General features: G+C 36.8%; 1 protein-coding gene across 1 annotated transcript; it reads left to right on the plus strand.

The window, feature by feature from the left end:
- The first annotated feature begins 3530 nt into the window (after positions 1 to 3530).
- On the plus strand, positions 3531 to 8246 carry LOC117413475 (probable U3 small nucleolar RNA-associated protein 11). Its single transcript, XM_034908726.2, has 8 exons — positions 3531 to 3723; positions 3900 to 3961; positions 5011 to 5113; positions 5695 to 5808; positions 6425 to 6518; positions 6617 to 6747; positions 7051 to 7161; positions 7808 to 8246. Exons 1-8 carry the CDS (start codon positions 3661 to 3663, stop codon positions 7889 to 7891), a joined length of 762 nt encoding a protein of 253 aa, XP_034764617.2. The 5' UTR covers positions 3531 to 3660; the 3' UTR covers positions 7892 to 8246.
- The last annotated feature ends 2498 nt before the right edge of the window (positions 8247 to 10744 follow it).

Below are 10744 nucleotides of genomic sequence, written 5' to 3' on the forward strand. Positions count from 1 at the left end.
TAAGGGCGTCTGCTAAGAAATAAATAATAATAATAATAATAATAATAAATATCCTGGCTCTATTAACATGTCTTTAGCAGTGCCAGAATTCTGACACAGTAGTGAATATAAGATGTTTGTTTGCAGTTATTACAAATATAGTGGACTTTTCAAAGCAAAGCTGGTACACAACCACAGTGAATTAGTGAAATAAAAAATACAAGGCCTAACTCTGGCCAGAACATTCTCCTGAACCAAATCATGTGCGGCACATTCATTTGTTACACTGCACTATTATTTACTGAAATGATAGTTGAGAGCAAACAGGTACAATGTTATTTTATCTAAAGGGTGGCAAATCAAACAGCCAAGCCAGTGCCCATACGTGGGCATTGGTAGTTGTCGCTTGTCCAGCTTATGCCCATATAGTATGTATTCCAGAGAGATGTGAAATAGGTCTTAAAGAACAGTGAATTAGAACTTCATAGGTGTGGATCAACAGATTCAAGTGACCTGTTTGAACTGGAATTGGGTCGGGGGTTTAATGAGATTCAAGTTTATATAGGTTCAGCGTTGAATCCTCCAATGGAAACTGTACGTTTGTTTTTGGATTCAAAGGATTTTTTTTTTTTTTAAACGTAGCAATGGAACAGGGCTTCTATGAAGTAGGAAATAGATCTATGTTAAGGTTATACAATGCCCCACATAAGAAATAGGTATAATACTGAAATCGGTTGAAACTGGCAAAGGTAACAGTATGATTTAAACACAATTGTATTGTATTAGAATCTGTTTTGGAAAATAACAGTATAACATCATTGCCTCTACTTAGTTTAATTGGTATGTGAGATGAGACACAAACTAATGCCCATATGTTTCCTTAATGGGGGGGAGGGGTACATTATATTTTTATCTATCCACTTTTTTGACATGAGGAAACAATTCCATTGAGGAGGAATTAGCTCATTTAGATTCCAACACCAATCAACACATTCATTAAAATAACAACCTACTACATCATGTAGCGAAACAAAAATATATAAACCTATTTTTCCAAAGTGGTTTGTAGAATTTTGTCCCCGTCTTCAAGTTTCCATGAATCATAACCACTTTATAATCCCTTATATTTCCACCTTCGGTTTTTCCCTTCTTTTCTGACTAGTCAGTAATCCATAAACCAACTGTACAACAATAGTATAGGTGTGGTTAGTTAAGTGAGGAGAATGTAACTGGTGTACTTTAAAATCTTTAAAGAATGAGTCCAGATAACACAGAACTGTATTTAAAAACAGTTAGAACTTGCCTTGTTTGGCTTACATAAAGCTGGGGCCCTTTTCCAAAAGTAAGGGCTTACTTTGAATTCATATTATACACAGGAACACAAGCCTTTGGCACACACTTACCTATCTGTGCTACAGCTGAACTTGTCTCTTATATATATATATATATATATATATATATATATATATATATATATATATATATATATATATATATATATAATTTATTTCTTAGCAGACACCCTTATCCTCATCTGAGCATGGAAACCACAAAAAACTAAGTTTGGGAGCAGTAAACAGCCCAGGCAGCTAAGGATGAGTAACAGTAAAAAAGAAAATATTTAGACAACCGAAAAACAAACTGAGAAGCTGTTGGTGTAATCTGCTTTCCGACCATCCTACTGCTGCATCATTAGTGGTGGAAGTAGTTTCAATAAATATATTCCAAAACTTAAACAGAGTTGTAACATTCTCCCACAGCAAGCGAGTTTGATCAAAACATTGTAGATGTCCTTAAATTTGAATATAGTGCCCAGTCAATGGCCAAGGTAGATTAATATGTTTAGTAAAGCTTGAGATAATCTATTGCGCTGAGATGAAATTGCACGTGTTGTGCCAGGTTACATCAGTCTTGTTTATATTATCTGTTGATGGGGTTTGTGTTTGCTGATCCAGTGTTTAAAAAAAACATCAATCACATGCCTGTTTGTATATTAATAGATTCACCAGCTGTACTGTAGTGTACAGACAGCTTCATCATTAAGTTCATTTTCCAGAACTATTAACTCGGCATAGTTTGTTGACAGAAACAAACATAGAGAAGAAGAACTTTAGCTGGTTTATTTGAAGACACCCATTTCTTAACTGAATCAATGAGGACACTTTGGTGCCGGTTGCTCAAACGACCTTGTACACAAACTGGTAGGCCAACCAGACCTGCTTCTGAGTTCACAGGAGGCAAACAGCTGAAGAAGATAAATGTGATGTTGCTGCTTATGTATTGTGCCCAACCCAGCTCACCCCCTTCCCACTTTCCTCTGCTTTTAACTCCTTATGTAGCCTCTCGGTTGTGCCAAGATTTAAACAAGCCACTTTTGGTGGTTGTTCTAATTGGCAGTGTGGCAGTGACACTTTTGAATTCCCTCCTTAAAGATATTAGATATAGCTGTTCAATTTCTGTGTGTAAATCCAAACTAGAAACACACTTTATCACTCTGTAGCCTTGCTTTTTGTTTGTATTATAGTAACATGTTCTGATGCGTACCATAGTTTATTCTTTTTTATGCTTTATTGTAAAGGGTCAGGGAATACATTTTATTATCACTATTACTATTTGAAACATTCTAGCAGTGATCATAACATCTCGTTTGTATAGAGTATTCAGTTGCTTCACTACCTGATGTGATGATTTCCAATCTGAATGGATGGAATGCTGGGATAGAGCTATCTACTGCTGACATTAGTTATGAACACGTTATGTCGTGACGTCGTCAAATCCCTTTGTGCATGAACACGTTTCTTCATGTTTTAATTTCAAATCCCATTTGCCACAAATGTAAACCATTACACTTTAGATAGATTACATTGGAAAATCAGATTATGTAGCGAGACTGTGATGTTTTTTTTTGTTGTTTTTTTTTGTTGTTTTTTTTAAAACTGTATCTTGAATTCACCCGCTATACGCGATAAGCGTTTGAATTCAAATTAGAAATATTTGGTAAACACTGCCATCTGGTGTGATGTTGTTATTACCAGAATAACATTTTTCACTTTAGTAAAATACATTATATTATATATTACGTTATATTGGTCAATGTATTATTATTATTATTATTATTATTATTATTATTATTATTATTATTATTATTAATATTATGAATCGTAGTCGTCGTAGTAGTATATAATTATCTCAAAAGCTAAACAGTTTATTTGCATATTCTTATAAAATCTCTTATTTATAAATCTGTTACGAGAACAAACACATTACAGCACGTGTAGAAAACTACAGAATTCAATTCCGTCATTTATTGTGCATATCATCCATCCCTTTCTACAAAGGGGGCGTTAACGTAAAGTTTAACTTTAGTTTCTCCAATTACATTTCGCTATTTTTTATTCAAAAGACTGTATGGAAAAAAATAATAAAGAAGCACATTCTTTTTTAAAAGATATTGTAATTTAAATTAACAGTATAAATTAATTTGAATGTAATGTTTTATTTTTTTTATCGGGTTGTAACGAATCTTCTTAACAAGAATTACAGGGCTGTATTTGATGCACAGCGGCCCCACGTGTGTCTATGGACGCAGCGTAATCAAAATTGGTCGGAAGTCGTGTGCTGTGCTGTCCTGTGCAGTAATTAAATGTTAGAATAATCTTTATTTTCTGTGTTGTAACAAACATGTCTTCTGCTTTCAGGAAAGCTTTAAAATCCCAGCAGCGGAACCACAGAGAGAGGTCTCAGGTGAGTTGATTAAACGGGTCGTTAAAACATGTTTGAATACTTCAATAAGGTGTTTGTTGAAATGATTGGATATTACTAGAATTTGCAAGTAAACAAGTGACTAATTTCAAAGCACAGAACTTATTATTATTAGATATAAATTCAGTAATATTGTGTTTTTTAAAATTGTTTTCCAGCCTGGTTTCAGAAAACATCTTGGCTTCTTGGAGAAAAAGAAAGACTACAAGGTCCGAGCTAAGTAAGTAATGTGCACCCGTTGACGCATCGTATTGTTTGCGTATGTGCCGTGTTTTATCATCGTAGGAAAACCTGCCATACTATTGTCAACTGTGTGCTGCGCCACCAATAGGCAAGCTAGGTGTGAGCTTTTTAAAGGTTAGGTGATCTTTCCTTCACAACGACCTCTTATGTATTAAGAGAAAATTGTGGTGGAACGCAGAATACATTTCAGAGATTCCATTTCTATAGCAACCCCTCCCCACCTTATCGTTCTGGCAGTGTCTGGTTTGCTAAGACCCCCTTCCCTAGTTTGCCAGAGTAACAGCTACTTTTATAGTACATGCTATGGAAACCTGGGGGATTTGATATTTCAAATGAACATTACCACACATACAGCTAAACATTCAAACTGTGCTTCCTGAAACCTAACCAGTCTAGTGTTTAAGTTTCAGGAAGCAGTAGTTCAACCTTTTTAATCAGTGATTATTATTATTATTATTTGTTTATTTAGCAGACACTAAAATAAGATGCAATAAGTTAAAACAATTTATATATACAATTAGTGACACAATAGTGCTTCCGATGAGAATCCAGTATCATTAATAATATTAAGCAGAATTAGAGGGGGTGACCAGTGATAAGGCATTTCTACACTAGCAAGTTCAGTACAGAAAATCTTAAAATCATATCCGCCCAACACAAGAATAGACCCCATGTTATGAAATATTTTATACAGGAGGCTGTGTGGTCCAGTGGTTAAAAGAAAAGGTCTTGTAACCAGGAGGTCCCCGGTTCAAATCCCACCTCAGCCACTGACTCATTGTGTGACCCTGAGCAAGTCACTTAACCTCCTTATGCTCCGTCTTTCGGGTGAGACGTAATTGTAAGTGACTGCAGCTGATGCATAGTTCACACACCCTAGTCTCTCTGTAAGTCGCCTTGGATAAAGGCGTCTGCTAAATAAACTAATAATAATAATAATAATAATAATAATAATAATATTTTCAAGATCATTATCAGTGTTGAGTCTGGCAGAATGCGTCACTATTTGGTTTTCTTGTGTTCCAGTGATTACCACAGTAAACAGAACCAGCTCAGGGCGCTGCGCAGAAAGGCCCTGGAGAAGAACCCAGATGAGTTCTATCACAAGATGATCAGCAATAAGCTCAAGGTGAGTGAATGGACCTCTTCTTTGATTTCAGTATTGAAAATACATTAACTGTTGCCCAAGCAATCCAGTTGAACAGTGTGCTGCTGCTTAGCGTTTCATGAGCTGGGAGCAAAACTCGCAGGACTGTTAACGGTAAACTGCCAAAGCAATTTAAAATACAAGAAACAACAGTCCCTTGCTTGTCCAGCAGATGGCACGTGTTCAGAGAAACCACAAATAAATTGCTTGTAGAGTTAATATAAGGCAAGTACATTTTTTTAAGAGAGAAAGCTCAAACCATTATACTCGGAGTTCTAAATTTGACATAGCCCTATACAGTGTTGTACAGGGTAATGACAACATCTATATATACAGAAGCTCTTGAATGGATGTTGCTCATTCCTTTTTTAATTGAGGGTTTCTCATGCAGAGCATTGGGGTTAATACTTTACAATCAGGCCAGTATATAAAAAAAAAAGCTAATCTTTTAATATTCAGCAGCACTGAACAAACAAACAAGAAATTGTGAGCCATAGATCCTTAACTTGGGGATCGTGGCTAGCGATGCTAACGATGTTCCCTGTCTCCCGCATTGCCGACAGGATGGGGTTCATGTTCTTAGTCATTCCAAGGAGGAGATGACAGAGGAGCAGCTGAAGGTGATGAGAACGCAGGACATCAAGTATGTGGAAATGAAGAGAGTCGCTGAAGGAAAGGTAACCTCACAGACTGTCTGCTGCTCTAGTGCTGACTGCACGTAACATTAACATGGCCCCAGGAAAAGCCCATAAACCACTGAGCTCATTATCTGTAAGAATGAGGGCTGCATTGAGTGTCAGACCCTCTTCCCTCAATCCCATCCTGCCTTAGCTGCTTTTAACTCATCTAGTGAGTTTTCTCTGTCAGTTTAAAATGTGGATGTACAGCATCCTCATATGAATCCTGCACCACTTGAAACTGATACACATTTTACCAGGTAAACTTTATGATCTGTCTATAAGTCTTTTATTAATACAGTTCAGAGATATAAGCCTCCGATTGCATAGCAGTTTGATCAATTCCTGGTTTTACTATGTTTAGTTGAGCACACCTGAGCTTGTTACCTATACGCTGTGGCTAATCAAGCATGTTGTAAAACCTGGAATGGGTGAAACGGCTATGCAGTAGGAGTTGTATTTCAATCTCTGCTGTATGCATGTATTAAATGATTGAAAATATAAGTGTCAAGAGTTTCAGGCTTATGAACATCCTCCATTCCGATGTGTCGGTAACTGAGGTTCCACTTCAGTGTCTGTTAAAACCATTACGTTTTCTTTTTTTTTTCATTCTCAGAAAATAGAAAGACAAAAATCTGAGCTCCATCTGCTTGAAGCTGAAGGGAAACAAAACAACAAGCACACGTTCTTCTTAAATACAAAAAAAGAAGGTAAAGGAAAAACTGTTCTTAAAGGTGTCAAACTGTCTCGTTATTCTGTCGAGTTTGGATGGAAGTGATGCACATGACTATCGCTATCTGTCTTTCAGGTGAGGAGTTTGACTTGGCAAAACACTTTAACACAGACCCTGCACTAGTGGACAGAGTGTACAACAGGCCAACCATAGAAACTCTGCAGAAGGAGACCATCAAAGGAGCTACTGGACCAGAAGTATTAAAGGTCTGTGCACAGATTTCTTATTTTTTAATTTAAAGCCGCAGTGTCTTCCACAATTGTATTTATTTTCTGTGCTAAAATAAAATTAATAGTTGTGTGGGCATCCATTGCTTTGGAAAAATGTTAAAAATCTGTAGTCTAAAAGACAACACCTTTTTAAATATGGGGAAAAAAAGCTTTTTATTTTTTTAAAACCATATAGGGCACAACATCTTTAAGATACGGCTGAGGAGTGGTTTGTTTTTCCCTTCCAATGTGGTGAAAGGCATATTAATTGACATATTCCCTGGAAATCTTTCTTTTAAGGAACTAGCCATTCAACGAAAGCATCAGTATACCGTTCTGAAGCAGAGGATTGAAAGGGAAAAGAAGATGTTTGTAATCGTACAGAAGATTCAAACCCGAAAAGATCTAGCAGTGAGTAGATGCAAAATGCTTTTGAATCATCCGATATGGGCTGGCCAAAAAAATGAGTGACCTGCTACAGAAACACACTGTCTGTAGCTCCCTGTGAATTGTTTCAATGGAAACTGGGTAGGAGTGTAACAATACGCTAACACTACAGTACAGTACAAAAATTAAAGAAGACTGTTGAAGACTTGGGATTTCATCCACTAAGCAGGTGTATTTGTCCTTTTTTTTAATATATATTTATACTGCTGCAAACAGAATGTATTTTAGATTTCTCATCATCCCCCCCGCCTTCCAGACAAAACTGGAATCTGATTTTAATGTGACGGTAAGATCTTCCTCTAGTGCATTGAAATGTCATGAGGTTTGGGATTTCTGTTCTTCAGCTGTCGTTCCATTGAAATGGTTAGTGTAGGCCAGCATGGAAGGCACTATTTTGAGTTGCACCTACACCCAGAGAACCGCTTGGTCAATAAAACTTGGTCAAAATATTCTTAAGCACAATTTATTGACAGTGTCAGACATTTGACAACATCCTTTGATCCAGTCATACAGTACAGTGCAAGAATAATAGGGTCTAAATAACCATTTTGAATGACTACTGTTGGGTAATATAACTTCATTCTGGTTTTGTTCTGTCTCTCGTTAACAGGATAAGGTCAACAAAGTGAAGGTGAAGAATGAAACTGTCAACAGTCCAGCTATTTATAAATTTAAGCCACAGAGGAAACGCTGAGTACTTGTAGTAACAGGTCAGAGAGCACAGATATATGTAATGAACTGAGTATTGTGTATGTGTTTATGGTTGGATTAACTGTGGACATTATTCAACATTTGGTTTGAATCCTAATGTAGCAGTGCTGAAAACCACTGTATTTATATTATGTATTTGGAACAATGGATGATCCATTGTTCCATGGATCAATAAATGCTTTCAACAAATAAGTCATACCTTTTCACAGGCTTTTTGCTTCTTTAAAAGGGCCTAATCGCTAAAAATAATAAATGCTCTTGTCATCCAGCAGATGGCAGTAGAGTTGTTTTGTCGGAATTTAAAAATAAATAAATAAATAAAGCAAACAAAACAGTTATATTTTCTTGGGTCCATTTTTTTAAAAATCCCCACAAATGGAAAATAAAATTGTGCACTATGCAAATATTTAGAGGAAGCCAAAAGCCTTCCTTGCCTTACTGTTTCAGGTTTAACCAAAAATACAAGCTGGTACTTGTGTGAGAGAGAGAATATCACTGATATGATTATCCTGGCAACATTTCTATTTTGTCCAGTCTTATTTAATTAGATTCCACATTGTTACCTCCATCGCCTGTACTGTAAAGCATAGTACAGTACCACTTTAAAATGTTATACCCTTATGATTTAGAATGAGAAAGTCACAGACACCAGGTAAGTTCCAAAGCAGCATGAATTTAGCTGAAAGCCAGTGGGTGTTGGCTATAGGGATTGAAACTTAATATTGGCTGATTGAATAAAACCATATTGAAATTGGTTTGATTTTCCTCTTTAAATGTGTTACCTGCTAAACCACTAACAGTAGTCACATTTTCAGTGAAGGAAAAAATAGCTTATTTTTAAAACCCATAATGTGGTGGCAATGTTAACGGTAGTTTTACATATCAATTGGTTAATGTGGTTTGTTACCTTGCAGGGTATTTTCTGGTGGTGGTGATTATAGCAGTTTTTCAGAAGCGAGAATGTGTTTATTAGAGACGTGCTGACTGTCTTTTCAAAACAGGATGCTCATCTCGGCAGAGGTCTTGATGTGAAGGTGCCGGCGTCTACTTTGTGCATATTGTAGCTGTGATTGATCACGCTGGTGAGAACATCATAATATCACACAATCAATCTCTTTCTGAAGTGGGAGTGGAGAGGAGGATCTGAGGGCTTAGATTACAGTGCTGCTCAACTGCACTTCGCTGACAAAAGGGTGAGACTTCAACAAAAACAGGCAACGAGTTTCAAATGTAGTTCTTTCAGAACAAAAATGTAAAACAGTTCGGCTTGTGGAATAAATGCAACACGTTTACACATAATCAAAGGTGGAAAATCAAAGTCATTTAATATTTATTGAGTTAAAATAATTACAATCAAGGATTTCAATCTCGCTGTCTTCTTTTAAGCCATTAATCAGTTTGTATGAATGACCTATTAACTGTATATGGCTGTTGTTTTAAAACCAGATTAGACTACTTATCGTTAGGTAAAATTAGGTAGGCTAAATAGGTCTGAAATCAGCCATTGGGGTGGATTATACTTTACTCCAAATACATTGAGTTCAGCAGACAAACATGTTAGTGCAACTGTATCAGTGCAACTAACATGTCTGTGCAACTGATGGTGGTTTTGTCCAGAGATGTGTGTAACCTGGTATACACTGGCTAGGAACAAGACTCTCAAAGCCGCCATGTTGAAATGACTTGCTTAGATTGCTGAACTTTTTTGAAATGGCACATGTTACCTGGAGGTGAAAGGCTTCATACTGAATTGTTGTTAGTCCACTCAAACACATACAAAGCTTTTCTGAGCTGCCTACGAAACAGAGAGGCCAGCATCACAGAAAGACGTCATGCCATACCGGCTCATGCCTTCGCGGGTCACGCAATTCTGGGGAAATATCCATTTTATGAATCCCTCCAGACAGGAAAGCCTCAGTTCTCAGTAAGAAAGGCTTTTCTTCCAGGGATCACTGGGTGAAAGGGGTACTCGATTTTAAGATATCACTCTGGCATGCAGTATTTTTTTTTTTTTTTATCACTTCCTGTACAGCTTTGTGATTTTTTGTTGGAGTTGGAACAGCCAGTTCTTTGTCCTTCTGGAAAGGATGGGTGACAATAAGGTCTAGATTTTGTCCCGGAAATATTTATTTAAACAAAATGGCATGATAATAATTCATACGACCTGAACTGTAAAGCTTGTGTATGAATTGTGCTATCATTATATTTTTTCACCTGTGTGACCACATGACTGTTTGGAAGGGTGAAGAACTGGGTAGAATTGCGATCCAAGTGAAACTTCCTGTAGCAGAACGGTACAATACAGCCGTGCGGTATGTGTGCAGTTTCATCTGGATTGAAAGAGAAGCTTTATGTACAATACTGTATCAATAACCTCCCTCAAAAACAAATGTGCATAATTAAGGATTATGTTTTTTAACATTGAAACAGTATTCAAATATTGATCTGAATTTCGAGAGAATCCTTCTTCACCCAAGCACTAAATTATGTTTAAGTAAATCCAATGAAACAGGATTTGCTAAATGGCAATGTTATGAAGTACCACTGCTTGTTCTGTATTTGATGAATTACCAGCATGCCCTGCACAGTAACTTCTTCAGGATGGCACAGAAACCACTACGGCTGAACCTGAATCTTTTTTTCTAACTGACTTATTATCCTACAACAAAAAAGGCATGCAATTCAGCTCTCATTGCAGTTTAATTAAAAGGCTAAGGAGGAATATAACCTCTTCCCAATTACAGCAATGAGGGGGAGGGGTGGCAGCATAGCTCTACTTCAATGGCGTGTCGCTTCCCTTTGAAGTAGTGTTTTGGAATCCACTGTCAGCGCAAGT

The sequence above is a fragment of the Acipenser ruthenus genome, chromosome 25, assembly GCF_902713425.1.
Source record: "Acipenser ruthenus chromosome 25, fAciRut3.2 maternal haplotype, whole genome shotgun sequence".
Taxonomy (NCBI): domain Eukaryota; kingdom Metazoa; phylum Chordata; class Actinopteri; order Acipenseriformes; family Acipenseridae; genus Acipenser; species Acipenser ruthenus.

Excerpts from the sequence above, each read along its gene's own strand:
- LOC117413475 (XM_034908726.2), top strand. The coding sequence starts at position 3,661 with ATGTCTTCTGCTTTCAGGAAAGCTTTAAAATCCCAGCAGCGGAACCAC. Across the intron at positions 3,724-3,899 it reads ACCACAGAGAGAGGTCTCAG|CCTGGTTTCAGAAAACATCT; the intron begins GTGAGTTGATTA and ends ATTGTTTTCCAG. Across the intron at positions 5,809-6,424 it reads AGAGAGTCGCTGAAGGAAAG|AAAATAGAAAGACAAAAATC; the intron begins GTAACCTCACAG and ends TTTCATTCTCAG.